Source organism: Rhinatrema bivittatum, chromosome 9 (assembly GCF_901001135.1).
Source record: "Rhinatrema bivittatum chromosome 9, aRhiBiv1.1, whole genome shotgun sequence".
Classification (NCBI taxonomy): Eukaryota; Metazoa; Chordata; class Amphibia; order Gymnophiona; family Rhinatrematidae; genus Rhinatrema; species Rhinatrema bivittatum.
In genome coordinates, this window is record NC_042623.1 from 22860710 (window position 1) to 22880963 (window position 20254).

A 20254-nucleotide genomic window follows, 5' to 3' on the forward strand; every position below is an offset into this window, starting at 1 on the left:
AAAACCCACTAAATACCCATATTAACTTAATACAATAACCATTATGCCCTGTGGGAAAAACCCACTTACAATCTATCTTCACACTTTAAATACTATACACATTTATCTACGACGAACAAACTCCTCCAGTGTCTCCTTCCTTCTTGACGCAATATTTGAATTTGTCTCTGGCTTGTCTCGATGTAATCAACCCCCAACAAGCGGCCCCTGTTTCGCAATCGTTTGCTTCCTCAGGGGGGTAAGAACCTCTGAGAAAACCAAACGAAACATAACATTAAAAATCAGGACACATTCCCATATTGCAATTCTGCCTCGACCTGTTTACAAAAAACTCAAACAACCCCAAAATCTTACCGCCCTAACACTTACCCAACCAGTCAAGGCTCAGGAGTTATCTAACCGCTTTGTGGAGAGGGGTTACAGTAAAAGGATCATCAAGAGAGCGTATAAAAGGGGATTGTTTGCTAATCGTGATAACCTGTTATCTGTGCAGGTTAAGGATAAGATTTCCAGAGTAGTATGCACCCTTCCATATTCCACGAAAACCACAGCTATCAAACAGAGCATTAAGAGACAATGGAGAATTATATCGTCATTACCGGGCTTTTCTGAGCCACCCATATTTGCTACCAAGAAGGGTAGAAATTTAAGGCAACGATTGAAACATAGAAAACCAGTGGACATAGACACTACCGTCATGGGTCAGTTCCAATGTGGACATTGTTCTGTATGTAATAATGTTTTACCAATTAAACAATATCGTTGTAAAACGTTGTTAGTCCCATATGAATTGCGAGGTCGTTATACATGCTCCTCTGAACAAGTGGTTTATGCAATAGTTTGCCCTTGTGACAAGGTATACATTGGCCACACGACTAGAGCTATCAGACAGAGGATAATAGAACACAAAAGTTGCATCAGAACAAAAAAGGAATTTGCCCCATTGGTAACACATTGGCTGCAGATGGAACATATTGTGGAAGATGTTAGATACTTTGTTATAAGACAATGTGTCAGTAAAGAGGGCGATGTGCATCGTCTACTGATTAAATGGGAGCAACAATGTATATTCAAGTGGCAGACTTTGATGCCGACTGGTTTGAATGCTGAAATCGAGTGGCAGGCTTGCTTTTAGAGTGTTCCTCATTCAGGGCATTATGCGAGACGATGGATTTCTTAAAGGAGGGGTGTTGTTTGTTTACATCTGAGGAGTGGGTAGCGGAGCAAGGCAGGTTGTAGGGGAGTTTAGTTGAAGGAATATTCTTTTTGAAGGCATTAGGGTTGATACTTTATTTTTTCTCCGATATTGAGTGTTTCGTTCCCCATTACGCTGTTTGAATAAGTAGGAGAGGGTGCGGATTTGTTGTCTGTTTTGATCCAGTGGGGCGCGTGGTTGCGTATACACGTGTTTTTAAATTTAGGATGTAGATGGGAGTGGTTGCCGACGCGGGACAATAAAGTTTGCAGTTGTTAGTATAGGGTCAACATATATTGACGCAGTGTAAGAGGGTGGTTCACCTTTGGGCGTTTCTGACGTTGAAGAGACGTAGATGGGAGTGGTGGCCGATGTGGGTCAATAAAGCTTGGATTAGTCAACATAGGGTTAACATACACTGACGCAGCGTAAGAGGGTGGTTCACCTTTGGGCGTTTTCGACGTTGAAAAGAGATTAAAAATGTTTACAAGGTATGTGAGTTTCTATAGGGGTACAATTGAATAGTGTAGGAGTTTTGAAATCATAGTATCTCATAGGCATATGTATGGATATGTTGCAGATGGAATACCCTTGTTATGATATCATATTTGATATGAAGAAGACCGCGTTGGAGAGGCTTTGAGATTCAGGTTGAAATTGTGTATAGAAGAGTACTGGTTGGGTAAGTGTTAGGGCGGTAAGATTTTGGGGTTGTTTGAGTTTTTTGTAAACAGGTCGAGGCAGAATTGCAATATGGGAATGTGTCCTGATTTTTAATGTTATGTTTCGTTTGGTTTTCTCAGAGGTTCTTACCCCCCTGAGGAAGCAAACGATTGCGAAACAGGGGCCGCTTGTTGGGGGTTGATTACATCGAGACAAGCCAGAGACAAATTCAAATATTGCGTCAAGAAGGAAGGAGACACTGGAGGAGTTTGTTCGTCGTAGATAAATGTGTATAGTATTTAAAGTGTGAAGATAGATTGTAAGTGGGTTTTTCCCACAGGGCATAATGGTTATTGTATTAAGTTAATATGGGTATTTAGTGGGTTTTTATGTGTACCTTCCTTGAAATGTATATTTTTAAGGTGTGAATGTGTAGGTATGGGTGTGTGTGTTGTTTTAAATTGGACACATTTTTGAAGTTAATGAAGTTTTGTATCAATAAATGATTAAAAGACACATGCTATCCTCTTCTTAAATTGAATGATTTACAGAAATGCATCCATTCTTTTGTGACTCACGTGTTGGTCACCGCAGTTGTGGCCCTTTCGGTTTTTGCAGACCGCGCGAGTAAGAACCTGAATTCCTGTCCGCTTCAGCTGCTGCGTTTCTGGTGCTCGTTCCTCTTGCTTCCGTGCGAGCTTTTTCTCATGACTTTGCCGTGTTCTGGTTTTTGTCTTGCAGGGTTCATTGCTTCCACTACCTCATCCCTCTGGCTAAGCAAGGGAACTACGCCATTGTCGCCAACGTGGAGAGCATGGACTACGACCCCCTGGTGGTGCGTCTCAACAAGGATATCAGTGCCATCGAGGAGGTCATGGGCGCCAGTCTCCAGCAGCACAAGTTCCAGTATATTTTTGAAGGTCAGGTGAAGTGCGAGTGGGGGGAAAAGAGCCAGATGGGCCTCTTCAGGCCCCTTCCGGCCCTGGGATTCTATGACACTGACCCACAATTCAAGCCTACCACAGATTTTCACCAGGCGTCGCCGGCAAAAAGAAAAAACATCATTGTACCTTGAAATTAAGCAGTTGTCTAGTGAGATGTACTTAAGGCCTTCCTTAAGTCGGTTCTCAGAGCCCTCAAACAAGTCTGGTTTTCAGGATAAACCAAACTATACAAGGCCAAAATATAGCTCATGAATAATCATTATGGAGATCCTAAAAACCAGCCCTGGTGAAGAGGGCCTCTGGCTCAGATTTGTGGAGGCCCCCGGTACAGAGGGGGACCCCATCTGCCCAAGTCGGGTGAAAGGATTTGCGTGGCCTTTTTTTTGCTGGTACTTCGTGCAGAGTCTTGCGGTTGCCACGTGAGTCCACGTCAATATGTAGAAATAAAACCGTCAACAAACGAGTCGTAGATGAGACTTTTTAAGCGGACCGGCTCGATCCAGCGGTGACGAGCTTTCAGGAGCTCTTCTGATCAGGGTGAAGGGACCTATTAAAGGGGAGAAATAGGCCAATAATAAAAAAAAAAAAAGGTTATCAAGGGCCGGCCTAAAATCCCACAGAAAGGGAAGTTGGTTCTGTTATTCTAGGTGTGTCAGACTCTGAGCTATGCTTTTCTTTAACACAGGATGCGATTAGTTTTCTTTCTGCTCTCTCCGTTTCTGTCCCGAGCTTGGGCCATGTCACATGTAGCCTCGTGTGTGGCGTGAAGGTTGGCAAAAGAAAACTTTCCCCCGTTCTGGGGTGGGTTTTCAAAACGTTTGTCCAGCTAACTTCAGAAGTTAGCCAGATTATCTCACCGGTTAAAAACGCCCCTCCCACCACCACCTCTGACCAGCTAGTTTTTGTCCACATAAAATTCAAGGCACACAGATTCAGCCGGTTAGAAAAAGGGATGGCTCTGGAAGACATTCCTGGAATTTCAGCACAGACCAGCTAAGTTTACCCGTCCAACTCCAGCGGCACAGATAGCCGGCAACGCTGGGCCAGAAGCTCGACTCGCGATAATGGGGGGTAAAATGACCCACTTGTCCTACCTGTTCAGCGGGTGTTTGAAAATCGAGCTGACCGTGCACCAGAAGCCTCAGGCAGCACCAGTGTGGGCAAGACAAGTGATGTCGCCCACATGTTTACCCCCCTCTTATTATCTGAACAACAAAATCAAAATCACGGTGCAACAGAGTGGAAAAAGAAAGAAAAAAAAAAGCTCCTTGTGAATATGTAAAAGCAGTAGCAGGACATCCCGGCAGCAGTGCTGCCCTGCCACCTCCCCACTCAGGATCAGGAGGAATTTAGGACACAGAGGATGCAGATAGACATTTTCTGTTCCTTTATGATTAGTATCTGAGCTCAGGTGAAGCTGAAAAATCGCCCAAATAGGAGCAGAATGGCATCTCATAACTGTGCACATCCCAGCACTAAATCCCCCCCACAGCCTCTGATCCTAAAACCTAAGGGACTTCCATGCTGACTTCCAGAGAGGGATGTGCTCTCTGCCCTCCTCCCATGTATAAAGCTCACGCCAATCCCCGTGTGACTAGGAAGCACCGGACGGAAAAAGGAACGCCTGGCCCTTCGTAAGGATAATGTCCTCCCTTTCCCTCCCTGCAGGTCTGGGCCACCTGATTTCCTGCATCCTGATCAACGGCGCCCAGTACTTCAAGCGCATCAGCGAGTCGGGCATCAAGAAGATGTGCCGCAACATCTTTGTCCTCCAGCAGAACCTCACGAACATCACCATGTCCCGGGAGGCAGACCTGGACTTCGCAAGGTAAGGAGGGATGCCGTGCTCCCCGCCGTACGGGAGGAGGCGGAGGCCTGCAGGGTGGGGGGGGGGGGGGGGGGGGGTGGCAGAGTCCAAAAGTGACTCGGCCGTTGGCTCATGCAGTTATTTTCCTCTCCCCATTATAACTATGAGGACAATTTTCAAATCATTTGACGGGGGTAGATCGACCGGTCTGAGAGTTACCCTCCCCTCCCTGGCTAAAAGCGCCTGCCGGCAAAGGGAGGCTTTCCGGAGGGAGAGGCAAGGGTTTAGGTCAAGGGAGGAACACGGCGCACGTACGTTCCCTCGTTGAATGAGCCTCCTGTTCTTTTACCCTGGTTTGTATGTGGGCTCTTTGTGCACCAGCTAATTACCTGGGGAGTTTCTCTTTGAGAATTAGGTGCAAACGAGCGCACGTGCTCTGCACCCAGGCAGCCTGTTGCTTTACGGGACAAATTGAGACAGAGTTTGCCGGTGCTTTTTCCACCAGTTTTTAAAGAGTACCCCCAGATATGTGCAGGAAAACAGCATTAAAAAGTCAATATATGCAAGCTGTTTCCCCCACCCCCAGGGCGCACCTAGTTTGAGGGAAGTCATTTCTTCGATGGTCAGTCGACGCGCTTGAATCACTTTGTGCTCGTGTGAATGGTTTGAAGAATGTCCTCCCCGTTCACTTTTTATGGCACCATCTCCCGTGAGTTTCTGTTGCTGTCCTCTTGTCATTCCCATGCGCAGTGTGGATGGATTACCTAACTGCTCTTCATGCTGGCAGGAGTCCTCCGTCCTTGCCTCACTCTCCTCGTCTTTCTTCCTGTGGTAAAAGTCCCGGTCCAGTATTCTGCATCAAACTCCTCACCTAGGGGCCTGATTTTCCAAAAAGCACACCTGCATTTTCCCTTTGAAAATAGTCTGTGGCTACAGAGTGCCTTCGGGCTCTGCAATCCTCTTTTGGCGCAGGTGAAATCTGAATGGAAAATAAAGCACATGGGTTTGAAAATCCAATATCCGTGCATGACTTTCCTCCCCTGGCCTAAACGCACACCTGGGAACACCAGCACCTCCCAGTCCGGCCAAAGGTAATGCACACTGTGCAGGGCAAGGCATGCTTTTAGCCAGATTGAGGTAGGGCAGTCTCCGGATGGCTAAAAAAAATAATAATAATAATTTTGTGACCCTATAGTGAATCCCTCTTGTTCTAGGGAGACTGCTAGTACATGAGAGGCATCAGTTTTCAAAGCCATGTGCTGGGGTAAACTGGCAGTCTGGAGATTACCCTCCTTCAATCTGGCTAAAAGCGCCAACTGAACTTCCATAGCATGCAGATTGAGGGGAGGAGTTCAAGGGCATGCTGAGGGCGGGGCTAGAGAGCAATGCCCCTGATTGGCTTTTCAAAGCTATGCGTGCTGTCCAATGGCTTTTTGCACCGTGGACAAGTTTGCAAGGGAAAGTGCCCACGGACTTTGCCCTCGCAATATACAGTAGCCCTACCTGTGACCTCACTAGGACCTTGCATGATTAAAGGATTGCTGGTAACTGAAGAAAGTCATTGCAAATATTTGTAGCTCAGCATTGCCATAAATGCATCGCAGGAAATGGTGCACAATGGATCCCACAGCAACTCTGATTTGCCACCATCGGCGTAGCATCCTTGGTGCACAGGCACCACCAACTTTAAAACGGGGTGTGCTTTGCACCACCAACTTGGGAAGCTATCGCATCTTCTCTAGCTCTCGCCTCAGAACAATAAGTGCTGCTGCCCACCAATGCCATTCCCTCTAAGCTGCACATGTGCACGGGAAAAGTTCTACACTCATGCACGCATGCACTTCTAAGCTGCACATGTGCGCTTATGCACAACTTTTCCTGCAGGCACACACAGCTCCCCCCCTACTCCAGTGCAGGAAGCCTGGCAGGGCCGTGGTGGAGCCCATTCCACCACAGACCAAAGTGGCCGGCAGAGCCATGATGGAGTCCATCCCACCATGGCCTGAAGCAAAGAGGAGGTGTGTGGATTCTGTGTGAGAGCCTGTGGGGGTGTGTATATGTCTTTATGAGAGTTTGTGTGTGTGAGAGCCTGTGTGCATGTATGTGTGTGTGTGTGCATGTGTCTTATGTTTAGAGCACATGCCTGTGAGAGCCTGTGTGTCTCACACAGGCTCTCACATAAAGGGGCAGATTTTCAAAGCCCTACGCATGCCAGGCCTAAAGCCCCGGGACGCGTGTAAGCTTGCCAAAAGGGGCGGGAACAGGGCCAGAGGCCTCCAACACAGCAGCCATTACTGCTGTGTCAGAGGATCGCGTGCTGGCAGGCTGCCGGCGCGCGAACTTGCGCCTGCCCAGAGGCAGGTGCAAAAAGTAAAATAAAAGGGGGAGTTAGAGTAGGGCTAGGGGGGAAATGTTAGGGGAAGGGGTAAGAAGGCTAGGTTATGGGGAAGGGCCGATTTTGGAGCAGCCTGGGAGGGAACGGGGGAAGGCAGCGCGGTTCGGTGCTCGCAAGATGCACAATTGTGCATCCCTTTGCACGCGCCGACCCCTGATTTTATAACTTGCTCGTGCCTGCGCGCAAGTTATAAAATCGGGTGTACATGTGCGAGCGCCGGGTAGCGCACACATGGACACCGCACGCATGTTATAAAATCTACCCCAAAATGTGTGTGTGAGGAAGAGAGAACCTATGTGTGTGTGTGAGGAAGAGAGAGCCTGTGTGTGTGAAAGCATTGACCTGTATATGAGACAGGGAGTGTCTGAAAGAATGAATGTGTTAATATGTGTGTGAGTGAGGACGAGAAAGAAGATAATTTGTGCAGCCTTACCTCCCCTAATGCACAATAATCTCAGGGTGACCGGAAATCAAAAGATCCCAGGTATGGAGAGCAGGAGATATTTTAATTCTTATTAGTTTTAATTATTGGGTGTCAGTTGATGTTTCTATTTTTTTAAATATATATATTTTTTAATATTAGAACATTATTTAATTATTGGATGTTTTATTCATCAGATGTGTTGAAATATTTTATTGTTTTTTGGGGGGAAATAGAACAAATTTATGCAAGTTTTTTAAAATTCTTGGATGTTCATCGGCAGTTTTTTACATTTATTCTTTTTATTAGCATGGTTTTAATTTTATGAATGATGTTTTATATCTCTTGATTTTATTGCTTGATGTTTTGAGAGGAATGATGATGTTTCTGTTTTTCCATTGTTGCACTGCATAACAGAGTCAGGCTTGTGGTTTCCAATTCAGATTTTGTTGGCAGATTTCTATTCTGTATTTGGTGAAGGTCTGTCTGTATTTTAAAGGTCCTGTTCTTGTTTAACTTTAATTCTTGCTGTGTAAATGATGGAACTTACCACTGGCTTTTATGGCATTATGGTCCTTTCGTCCTCATTTCTATTTTAAACAGAAGTTTGCTCTTTATTAATTTCACTTGTATACAGAAAGCATTTTTGAATGTTCTTGCAGAAAATATTTTTTCATTCACATATTTTATTGTAACTGCTGTTAGTAGTCTAGGCAGTTATTTTAAGGGATTAGCTAATGTTCCCTCTAAGGATTGTGTTGCTGTGAGCATAAATTGATAGGCTTTTTTGCATCAAAGAAAGTGCTCCCAGGGTAATGTAGGAGGGTGGACGGTGTTCTAGGCCACGTGGCAGCAGCACATTTTCTGGTGCGCCACCAACTTCAGCAGTCACCCTATGCCCCTGCTTGCCACCTTGTATGTTTTTGGAATCTCATGACATCATCCCACAGCTAGGTGACATACCGATGGATTTACGCTAGAACCCTGGCAGTACCTCGTCTATGTGAGCATCTTCACCGAAGATCAATGTCTCTTGTAAAATGACATAAGCGTTTGCAGGGTTCGGTATTTGTACCCACATCGGTATTTATCAGCCGCCGTCAGCATCAACACTAGGAGTTACTATCTGTCTCCCTGGCAATATTGTAGCATTATGAGCATTCATATGGATGGAGGCCTTCCCTCCTAAGCATCAGAGTGTTAACTATTCCCCAGTGCATCAACCGTTCGACCCTCCTCCTCCTGCTCCTCCCCACCCCCAGCTAATGCCTTACCCTCGCGTGCCTCTCAGGCTGGTGTTCGGGTTCACATTGATGTCCCTAATAGAACCGAACTGCCACAGGCTTGAGCTGTAACAAGTACAGAGTGTCGAGGCAAAACTGGGTCTGATTTCCTGAAAAAGAAAACAAGCTTCAGCGTGCCTGACAGGAAAAGGTACAAGCCAGTATTTGGACTGGTGACTGATGTGGGGGGCACTGATAGGAAAGAGCTTCAAACGTTCAAAGACATGAGGATGGAGAGCCAGTGTTGGGTTGAGCATGGAGGGAAGAACTGCACCTGGGCAGACTGGATGGGTCAGTTTGGTCTTTTTTTTCCTGCTGTCATTTACTGTGCAGGTTTTAGCCATTAAAGCAATCTACGGTTTTAGGCTGCACTGACTTGATCTCAAAGGCAACTCCGAACACCAAGACTTGACAGACACATGGTATCATTAACAATTCTCAGAAGGCTCTAACTCTTAAATTCAGTTATACTTTTTCAATTATTCCTTTTTATTCCTTTTTTTTTAATCATTTAACGTTTTATTGATAATCAACAGTGTACAAACTGGCAAATGAAGTCCCAGAGACCACTCTGAAACGTAGCACATCAATCACATAGTCATACAGAAAACATCAAGGTCTCCTCTGGGTCATAATGACAGACATAATATAAGATATACCTCCCTCTCCATCCCCCACCCCCACCACCCAGACCTGGAGTGAAGTCAAGCTCCAATAAGCTATCACATACAATACGAGAAAGAGAAAAATCAAAAAGGGGATCTTAGCAAACACAAAAGCTTATATAGGGGCCCCAAACATATGAGAGAGCCTAAACATTGGTAGTCCCACTCTCTGAAGACCAATCAGCTTAGGGTTGCCACACCCCATGAAAGTGTGATAGTGAACCACGCCTAATCGCATTTAAATGCACCATGTGATATACTTTCTGGAGCTGTGCCTGGATAGAAGCCATATTTGAGACCGCAGAAGAGCGCCATTTACATGCTAGTTCTCCCTTTGCAGCAATCAGGATTTGCATTAGGAGACTACATTCCAAGTCTGAAAGTGACTGATTCAAAATGCCCAGCAAGAACAACTTGGGATCCAGAACCACCATCAGTCCCATTAGGGACTTGAAAAATGAAATAATGGCTTCCACAGCCCTTTAACACATGGACATTCCCACCATAGATGGAAAAATGTCACCAGAGCCCCACAGCCCCTTCAGCATTCTGCAGATAAGATAGGAAATATCTTATGCAATTTAGCCAGTGTTAAATACCATCTGTACAGTGTCTTGTAACCAGTCTCCATTACAGCTGTGGAAATTGAACTTCTTTTTACAGCCAGGAAACACTGATCCCACTCCGCCATTTCCAGTGGGCCCCCAAGATCACGTTCTCAAGCCCTTATATGAGACGGTTTGGTCTGCAAATCAGCATTCAGGAGATTATGAATTTTGGAAATAGGCCTACAAAGAGTATCAACTTGATCACAAAACCCTTCAAAGAGGGTTTTGCCCTTTTCCAGATCGGATATTACCCCTTTCTAATGAACAAAATGCAATAATTGAACCAGAGCAAACATATCCCGTTGGGATAATGAATGAGTATCCTGAATGACTTGGATGAGAAGCACCTCCCGACCTTCCCAGACTTGTTCCAGGCGAGTCAGGCCAGCAGGATCCAAACCTGGGGGAAACTCCTGTCGGAACAAGAAAGAAGATCTGTGGTAATAGTTCCACTCCCCCACCAAAGCTAGTTTCCATTTCTTCCAGATGTCAAGAGTATGTCTTGAAAAAGGGGAAAGATCATGCACTCGTGAAGCCCTTCCCATTCACACTTGCATAACAAGTGACAACTTCCTCGCCCAGTTCTCCTCTGTGGCCACCCAAGGTGGTATCCTCTTGACTCTATGCTAGTTCAGAATGGCTCGCAGCTGGGAGGCTGCATCATACCACCCCCGATTAGGCATCCCTAAACCACCCCTCCGCTTATCTAAGTAAAAAATACTCCGTACCACCCTTGGAGGCCTATGTTTCCAAATGAAAGAAAATAACTTTATCTGCCATTGCCTCAAAAACTTATCAGGATCAGAGAATAGGCAGAGTCTGGAAGAAATAACAAAATTGAGGAAGGATTTTTGTTTTCACTGAAGAGATCCTACCCAACCAGGAAAGATCTAGTCTTTCCCATTTGTCCAAATCGTGGACTATATTCAGAAATAAAGAATCATAATTTAAATGGAAAAGGCACTCTCACTCGGGGCCAATTTTCACTCCCAGATATTTCACTCAATCTTTAGCAATCCTGAACAGAAAGGACTCTCTCAGACATTGATTACATGCAGCAGTAGCTGATATATTCAAGATCTCGGATTTGTCCTCATTCACCTTGAACCTAGACACCAAACCAAAACTACGCATTTCCCCCAGCAAAAAACGGAGAGATGATTCATGTAATGTAATGTAAATAGAACATCATCTGCAAAGAGTGTCATCTTATAACTAGAGGTCCCCAGCGAGATACCTTTGATCATATCCTCCCCTCGAATTCTGGTGGCAAAGGGATCCAACGACAGAGCAATCAAAAGTGGGGATAACGGGCATCCTTGTCTGGTTTCCCTTCTAACCTCAAAGGTGTCAGTATCAGCCCCATTAATTTTAATACAGGCCTGAGGATGAGAATATAATTTCTGTATCCATGTTATAAAATTGGATCCTAACTGAAATGTCTCTAAAATCCTAAACAGATATGACCAATTGACCTGATCAAACGCCTTTTCAGCATCCACTGCTAGTAGTATTGATGATTTACCCAAATGCTTCGCCATCTGCATTAAATTAAGCACTCTCAGTATGTTATCTGAGGCTAACCAGCCTGGGACAAACCCCAACTGATCCTCATGTTTCAACAAGGGAGCTATCAAACCCAATCTATTGGCCAACACTTTTGCCAAAATCTTAAGATCAGGCAATAGGAGCCATACAGCGTTGCATCACGGCTAGCCATGGCTAAGATTGTAATGCCCGCCACATTTACATGAGATGAGAAGGTTCCCTCCCCAAGAAGAGAATTAAACAGATACACTAACGAAATAACTAAAAGAGGCTGGAAAATTTTATAAAATTTAGCTGTGTAGCCATCAAGACCAGGCGATTTGCCCAGTTTCATTTCCCTGATGACTTGCATCACCTCCTCCGCCCAGCTATTCCCATTAAGTAGGTCACTGAATTCTGGTAGAAGAACCGGTAGCTCAGTAATCCAAAGGTACTGAGCTATCTCTTCATCTGTCGGTTCTTCCTCATTTGAATACAGAGCTGCATAAAAACTAGTAAAGTGCCTCCCTATACCCTGAGAGTCATATAGATATTTCCCATCAATGTCCTTGATTTTCATAATATGGTTCTGCATGGCCCTCTCCTTCAATTGCCTAGCGAAAAGCCTCCCAGATTTATTCCCATACTCAAAGAAAGTCTGCTTGGACAGATCCAAATGATGAGCAAACAAAGCAAGATCCAGGGCTTGTAAATCCTGCCTCGCCTGCTCTAATTTCCCCCACAGAATTGGGTCAGGGGCTCTCTTATGCGAAAGTTCCCACTTAGCAATCTTTTGCATAAGAGTCAAGCGGGCACTGTCTTTTTCCTTCTTAACGAATGAGGCTCTCAATATCAGTTTACCCCTGACTACCGCCTTCATGCACTCCCATAAAGTAATAGGAGAACAATCAGCTGCAGCATTATCTGCAAAATATTCCCAGATCTGTCTGCAATTGCACCACATAATCTGCCTCATTCAGCCTGCTATCATTCAACCACCAGAACCATTTATCCACTTGGGTCTGGGAGAGGTGCAGAGAGCCAGATGGGGGCATGGTCTGACCAGGTGATATTACCCAATCCCGCCCCTGCTATCTCATCAATCAAAGAGTTATTATTATTATTATAGTCTATGTAATATTTAATTTGTATTATTTATTTATTTTTATATGATATGTTATATGTTACTCATATGTTAAGAAACGCTGTTTAATGTAACGCCTTTATTGCGACAGTTTTGTTCTATGTAAACCGACCTGATTCGATACTTGTATTGAGAATGTCGGTATATAAAAATCCGAAATAAATAAATAAATAAATTTATCAATTAAAAAATAATCTAGTCTAGAATAAGATTGATGAGCTTGAGGGGAAAATGTATAATTGCGAGCAGTTGGATTGTTTAGCCACCAAATATCCACCAGCCCCCTATCCAGCAGTAGATGTTTCAAGGCCAGCCAAGACACCCTCTAGCCCATAGCCACCCTCTTGGAATTATCCACTTAAGGATAGCATGTAAGGTTAAAATTACCACCAATAACTAGGTGACCCTCTGCCCAATTCTCCATTAACTTAGAAATTTTAGTGAAAAAGATTTTGCCCCGAATTGGGAGCAATTCAACAGGGTAAACAAAGTATCATAAATTAGCAACTTGATCGCTATAAATCTCCCTTCATCATCTCTCAAAGTAGCCTTAACATCAACCGCCAAAGCTTTAGAAAACAATATCCCCACCCCGCAGTATTTGTGTCTCACTGAGGCAAAAGCTAGATATTGTTGTGGGAATTGCTGAGACCGGAGCACTCCTTCATTATGCCTCCGAAGATTAGTTTCTTGACAAAAAATTCCAGAAGCTTGTATTTGAGACATTTCCCACAGGAAAAGGCTCCTCTTACTGGGAGAGTTAAGCCCTTTAGTGTTAATGGAAACTATGTTTAAGATAGAACCCCCTAAGAACTCGCATGGACACCCCTTTCAAATAAACTACAAACTGTGCCAATTGCCGCATATATATTGTTGCATCCAATACACCCCCCCACAGAAATCTTTGGACATTCCCCCCCCCCAACCCAATACTCTCCACTCCCTTCCCCCCCTTTACTAGCTACCTCTCCTCTCAGTAGCCCAGCATCTCCATGAAGAATGATGTCATCCAACACCACTATCCCAAGCACATCCCCTGACCCAGAAAATAAACATCAAACCAACATGCTTAAAGAACAGCAACCCCCTAAATATATGAAGAGAACAAACTACCACCATAAGAAGTGACATGACAACATAAGCCTATAGCAGCCATTGAACAAACCAGTAACTCTTAGAAAGTCATTGTCCTTCAAGCTGGGTTGTCTTGAGAAGAGGATGCTGCAGAAAGAAAGCCATTGGACTGTCGCTTCAGCCTCTTGCCTCCAGTGGTCACCTTCTGCCATCTTGACGGGGTCGTTCCCACCACGCAGGGATTTCACCTTTCGTGGACCAGAGTCCCCTTTCGTGATGATCACTCCAGCAGCCCTCAGGATCTCTGAGGTTTCCTCCACCATGCGTGTACCCTTCCTCAATGGTGAAACTAAGTGCAAAGGGAAACATCCAGCGATAACACTTATTCCGAGAGCGGAGCTCCAAGATGATGGCCTTAAAAGCCCTCTTCTTTCGGATGGTAATCGATGAAAGGTCTTGAAATAACTCGAATTGATGATTGTGCCAAGTCAAAGCTCCTTGTTGTCTAGCAGTGAGGAACACTTTTTCTTTTACTGGGAACTCGTGAAAGCAGGTTTTAATGTCTCTGGGCAAAGAACCCTGAGGTGCCCCCAGAATCCACTGGGTCCTCTCCAGCTGCACTTTTGGAGGTGCTACAGCCTGCTCACCCTCGATCAGCAGAGAATCACAGATACGTTCCACAACCTTGAAACAGTTCTCAAATTCAGAACTCTCAGGAGCCCCCCTGAAATGGAGATTAGCTCTTCTCATATAATTCTCCAAATCTTCTAGCTGATCCTGTAGATCCTCCTGAGATGTTTGAAGTTTATGTGCTTCGCTGAGCTGCGTCACTTCTGCAGCGTGATCATCTAGCCTTGTTTCATCGTCCTCCATGCGTCGCCCCAGCTCCAGCAGATCATGCATGAGTTCAGCAATGGAGCTCACGATTTCCTCTTTAATTGCGACCATTTCTCCCCACAAATCCTGGAACCACTGCCGGAATTCATGTCACAAAAGGAGCCTCTCCCATAGTCTCCAGAGCCGCGCTGTCAACCGTGCTCACCTCCGCGCAGACAGAAAGTGCCGTGGGGTCCGGGCCCTCCGACCCGCGCGCCAACATTCTGGGGTAAGAAAATTGTTTTAAATTGAGTTTCTTTCGTAAGGCCAACATCAGGAGCACGCAACAGGTCTTTACACACAGGGATAGTCTAAAAACAGCCCTGCCGATCGTGGATGAACAGGGATGCCGAAAGATCGGCTCAGGAGCTGCCTCGTCAAGCAGCCATTGCTCAAGGTGATGTCACTTCCTCCCCAATTATTTTTTTTTTTTAATGTTAAATAGATTAGTACAGTTTTGGCAGGCATCCTGGGCTGTAATATTAGCCAAGAGCGGCTGGCGCCTGACTGAGCACTGCACAGGCTGGCATTGACGGGCCATCCTTTGTCCACAGCTCTACTGATGGGATTAATTGCATTGTGAAAAGTATACCAAAGTCTTCAATTTTCATTGTTTAACTGCTTGGCTGTGTTTCAGCAAAACCGTTCAAAGTAGTAAAGAAACACTTCTCCTGCTGCAACTGGAGAGGAAAGCCTAGGGGGTTGCAGGAGAACTCAGTCTGGGAGCAGAGCACAGGGAGGTTACAGGGAAGCACCTCTAAAGCTTCACCCAATGCTGTGAAGTATGCAGCAGTGATCAGCCTTTTTCTGCAGCTCTGCCCTACAGGAAAGAGACAGAGACAGCCTTCAGGAAACAGGAGGGGAGGGGCTGGTGAAGGAACAGAGCAATTGTGTGCTCCCCATTCTCATCCCCCTCCTCTCATGTTCCCCCAGTCCCCCATGTCAGCACCAGCAAATTTTCTGAATCTGATGGGGGTGGAAACAAGAGGGGAGCTGGTGAAGAAAGCAGCCCAGAGGAGGGGAAAAAGATGGACTGGTGGTAGAGGAGGGGAAAAGGAAGGAGCAGTGGTGCAAGTAACCCAGTAGGGTCTGGTGCCCAGTACCAGGAAGATTTATTGCCACTGCAGGACTCCCACAGCAGCTGAGAGAAAGCTGAAAAGCAGAGTGTTTTTCTGCACTGTTGCAGAGACAGTTCAAACGCCAGACCATTAGGGCATGGGCAGGACAAGTAGGGCAGATGCTCTGGCACAAAGAACCCACCTGTTTCTGCCATTTTCCTTCTCTTCCCGTACTGAAGCTAACATTTGCTACTCTCTAACGGGCCGACGGGAGAGCGGGCGAACAGGCCACTCTCCTGTGCACGCGATTCACTATGCAAATTAGACCCGGCGGTAAAAACAGGCCAAAGGAGGCGCTAGGGACACTAGCGCGTCCCTAGCGCCTCCTTTTGGACCGGAGCGGCGGCTGTCAGCAGGTTTGACAGCTGACGCTCAATTTTGCCGGCGTCAGTTCTTGAGCCCGCTGATAACCACGGGCTCGGAAACCGGACGCCGGCAAAATTGAGTGTCCAGTTTTCGAGCCACGGGCCGACTTCAAATTTTTTTATTTTTTTAATTTTTGGTAACTTTCGGGACCTACGACTTAATATCGCCATGATATTAAGTCGGAGGGTGCACAGAAAAGCAGTTTTTACTGCTTTTCTGTGCACTTTCCCGGTGCCCGAAGAAATTAGTGTGTACCTTTGGGTAGGCATTAATTTCTGAAAGCAAAATGTGCGGCTTGGCTGCACATTTTGTTTTCTGAATCGCGCGGGAATACCTAATAGCGCCCGCAACATGCATTTGCATGTTGCGGGCGCTATTAGGTTCGGGGGGTTGGACACGCGTTTTCGGCCCCTTACTGAATAAGGAGTAACACTAGCGCGTCGAAAACGCGCGTCCAATAGAGGGTTAACAGTGCGCTCTGTCGGACCGCACTGTACTGTATCGGCCCGTAAGTTTGCAGTTGGTTGCACAGGAGAAGCAATTCATGAAGAGAACCGCAAACAACTAGATAGCTGCAAGTGCACTGGAGCAGTGCAGCTCTCCCATCTCCTCACTTTACTGGTGTTGCTCTTGACTGCTTGCCTACCTCCAAAGATGCTGTAACCTGGCCAGATCCCACCACTTGTCTCTTCCCAGGCCATAGCCCATGGGATCAACACCCCTGCTGGTCCAGAAGAGGAAAGATCATCTGCAATCATGGGAGCATCCCATGCAGGCCAAAACTGCTCTTCTTTCTCTAGGCTGAGCCGGCCTTGGGGGGGGGCAGAGAATGGAAGGGGCTGCTGGGCCGCCACCGTACTTCCCGCAGGCTCCCCAGACTTGGAGAGCAGCAGGGGCTGCAGTTGTGGGGGGGGGGGAGGGGAGACACTCACCCGGATGGATGGAGAAGTAGTCGCTACTTTTCTTAGATTTCCCCACAACTACAGCTCCGAGTGTGCAATGGAACAAAAGCAGAACTTGATCGGCCTGTTTGGGTTGACCTGGGTGAGGTGACAATCCTACAGGAGGGTGCAAAAATCTTTTCTAGGTTTGTTTTGTCAGTAGGGTTGCTAACTGCCTGGTTTTGGACAAGTTAACCCTGTTTGACTTCTTTCTGTACAATCTCTAGTTAGTCATAACTGGACACTGTGTTCTCCGGTCAAGATGTGGGGCAGGGAGCCTGCATCGCTGTCTTCTGCACGGTGCTGCCCATCGGAGCCCGCGTGGCTCCAGTGGCCGTTTCTGTGCTTCTTCTCCAGATGGGCCCACGCAGCCCCAGACGAACAATCTGGGAGAGAGATGCATATACTGCTGTTGTGTTTGCATGGAACCATTGCTGCTTCCTGCAACATCTGAAGGGGACAACAGTTTGGGGACGGGGACGGATATATTTTTCCAGTGTTGCACTGCAGAGTCTCGATTCTTGGGGTTTCCAGTTCAGTTTTTATCTGCTCAGTTGTATTTCTAATTTGCTGTACCTTATTCTGTGAGGTTCTAGCTATGTTGCAAGTGTGTGACTGAGTTGAGATATTCTGCTAAACTGTAGTTTCTGTATAAGAAGCTGCCGCTCTCTGAAGCTGCTCCTGGTCTTTGCTTTACCACCTACGCAGGTTGGGTTTTTCAAGGCCTGTTTCAAAGCAATCTGTGCAGATCTCGGAAGCAGGGGTCAACAGGTCAGGCACTCCCTGGGCTATTGAGGGCCTGCATCCGCAAGTGAAAATGAAATCGAGCTGCCAGTTCCTGCATGGGGTTTGGACCAGTCCTGGTTTTTGAACTTGCATCTCAAGGCATTGTGGTATTTTTGTAGTCTCTGCTTCTACCATTTGAAATCAGCGCTGCAGGTACCAGAATAAAAACACAGACTATGATGGCAGGTAAAGACCACATGTCCCATTCAGTCTGCCCATCATTTTCATAGGCTGATCAAGTTCTGCTTTTGTTCCATTGCACACTCGGAGCTGTAGTTGTGGGGAAATCTAAGAAAAGTAGGGGCTACTTCTCCATCCATCCGGGTGAGTGTCTCCCCTCTCCCCCCCCCCCCACCCCCCCCCAACTACAGCCCCTGCTGCTCTCCAAGTCTGGGGAGCCTGCAGGAAGTACGGTGGCGGCCCAGCAGCCCCATCATTCAGCCCCTTTATAGTCCTTCCCACTCCTTCAGGGATCCACTGTGCTTGTCCCATGTTTGCTTGAATTCTGATACTGTCCTGGTCTCCACCTCTTCCACAGGGAGACCTTTCCATGCATCCACTACCCTCTCTGTAAAGAAACATTTCCTATGATTACTTCTGGCCCCTTGTTCCAGAGCCTCCTGTCCATTGAAACCTTGGAGGTATGTAAATGTCTCTGTCATATGGCCCCTTCTTCTCCTTTCATCCGAGGTTTACGGTTTAGATCTTTAAGCCTGCCACCATGTACTTTATGATGAAGACTGTTGACCATTTTAGTAGTTGCCCTCTGGACAGACTCTGTTCAGTTTATATCCTTTTGAAGGTGTGATCTCAAGAATTGTACACACTATTACAAATGAGATCTCACCAGTGGCATTATCACCTCCTTTCCCCTGCTAGCTATTCTTCTGCATATTCACCCAAGAATCTTTCTGGCTTTTGCCATGGATTTGATCATCTTGAGATCATCAGATACGATCACCCGCCGGATCCTGCTCTTCTTTCATGCATTGTAAGATAATTGCATATGTTGGATGATAATTGCAGATTTGTAAACCGTTATGATGGCTCTACCGAATAACGGTATATAAAACCCTACAAATAAATAAATAAATAAATAGAAAATATTCGCACACACACACCCCCATACTGTACTGATCACTTGGATTTTGCAGCCAAATGCATACATCTGCACTTTTTAGCATTACATCTTAGCTGCAGACCCTAGACCATTCCTTGAGCTCCACTAGATCTCTCCTCATATTTCCACACCTTACCGATTCTCCATCATTTTGCAGATTTTGGTACCATCCTCAAGAAAGAGAAAAGGCTGAAGAGGTTAGGGCTGTTCAGCTTGGAGAAGAGACGGCTGAGGGAGGATATGATAGAGGTCTTTAAGATCATGAGAGGTCTTGAATGAGTAGATGTGACTCGGTTATTTACACTTTCGAATAATAGAAGGACTAGGGGGCATTCCATCAAGTTAGCAAGTAGCACATTTAAGACTAATCGGAGAAAATTCTTTTTCACTCAATGCACAATAAAGCTCTGGAACTTGTTACCAGAGGATGTGGTTAGAGCAGTTAGTGTAGCTGGGTTCAAAAAAGGTTTGGATAAGTTCTTGGAGAAGAAGTCCATTAACGGCTATTAATCAAGTTTACTTAGGGAATAGCCACTGCTATTAATTGCATCAGTAGCATGGGATCTTCTTAGTGTTTGGGTAATTGCCAGGTTCTTGTGGCCTGGTTTGGCCTCTGTTGGAAACAGGATGCTGGGCTTGATGGACCCTTGGTCTGACCCAGCATGGCAATTTCTTATGTTCTTATGACAGTGGTTTTAGCACAGGTTTCAGCAAGGCTCTTCCATCATTTTGCAGATTTTGGAACCATCCTCAAGAAAGAGAAAAGGCTGAAGAGGTTAGGGCTGTTCAGCTTGGAGAAGAGACGGCTGAGGGAGGATTATGATAGAGGTCTTTAAGATCATGAGAGGTCTTGAATGAGTAGATGTGACTCGGTTATTTACACTTTCGAATAATAGAAGGACTAGGGGGCATTCCATCAAGTTAGCAAGTAGCACATTTAAGACTAATCGGAGAAAATTCTTTTTCACTCAATGCACAATAAAGCTCTGGAACTTGTTACCAGAGGATGTGGTTAGAGCAGTTAGTGTAGCTGGGTTCAAAAAAGGTTTGGATAAGTTCTTGGAGAAGAAGTCCATTAACGGCTATTAATCAAGTTTACTTAGGGAATAGCCACTGCTATTAATTGCATCAGTAGCATGGGATCTTCTTAGTGTTTGGGTAATTGCCAGGTTCTTGTGGCCTGGTTTGGCCTCTGTTGGAAACAGGATGCTGGGCTTGATGGACCCTTGGTCTGACCCAGCATGGCAATTTCTTATGTTCTTATGACAGTGGTTTTAGCACAAGTTTCAGCAAGGGTCTTCCAGGACACCTTCTCTAATAC

At 45.8% G+C, this 20254-nt stretch overlaps 1 protein-coding gene across 1 annotated transcript in view; it reads left to right on the forward strand.

Moving 5' to 3' along the window:
- Window positions 1-20254, forward strand: part of EXOC4 (exocyst complex component 4) — a 779245-nt gene that overhangs the window by 728138 nt on the left and 30853 nt on the right. The window contains exons 16-17 of the mRNA XM_029615101.1: window positions 2600-2778; window positions 4471-4630. Coding sequence (XP_029470961.1) covers window positions 2600-2778; window positions 4471-4630 — 339 coding nt within the window. The remainder of the gene's footprint in view (window positions 1-2599; window positions 2779-4470; window positions 4631-20254) is intronic.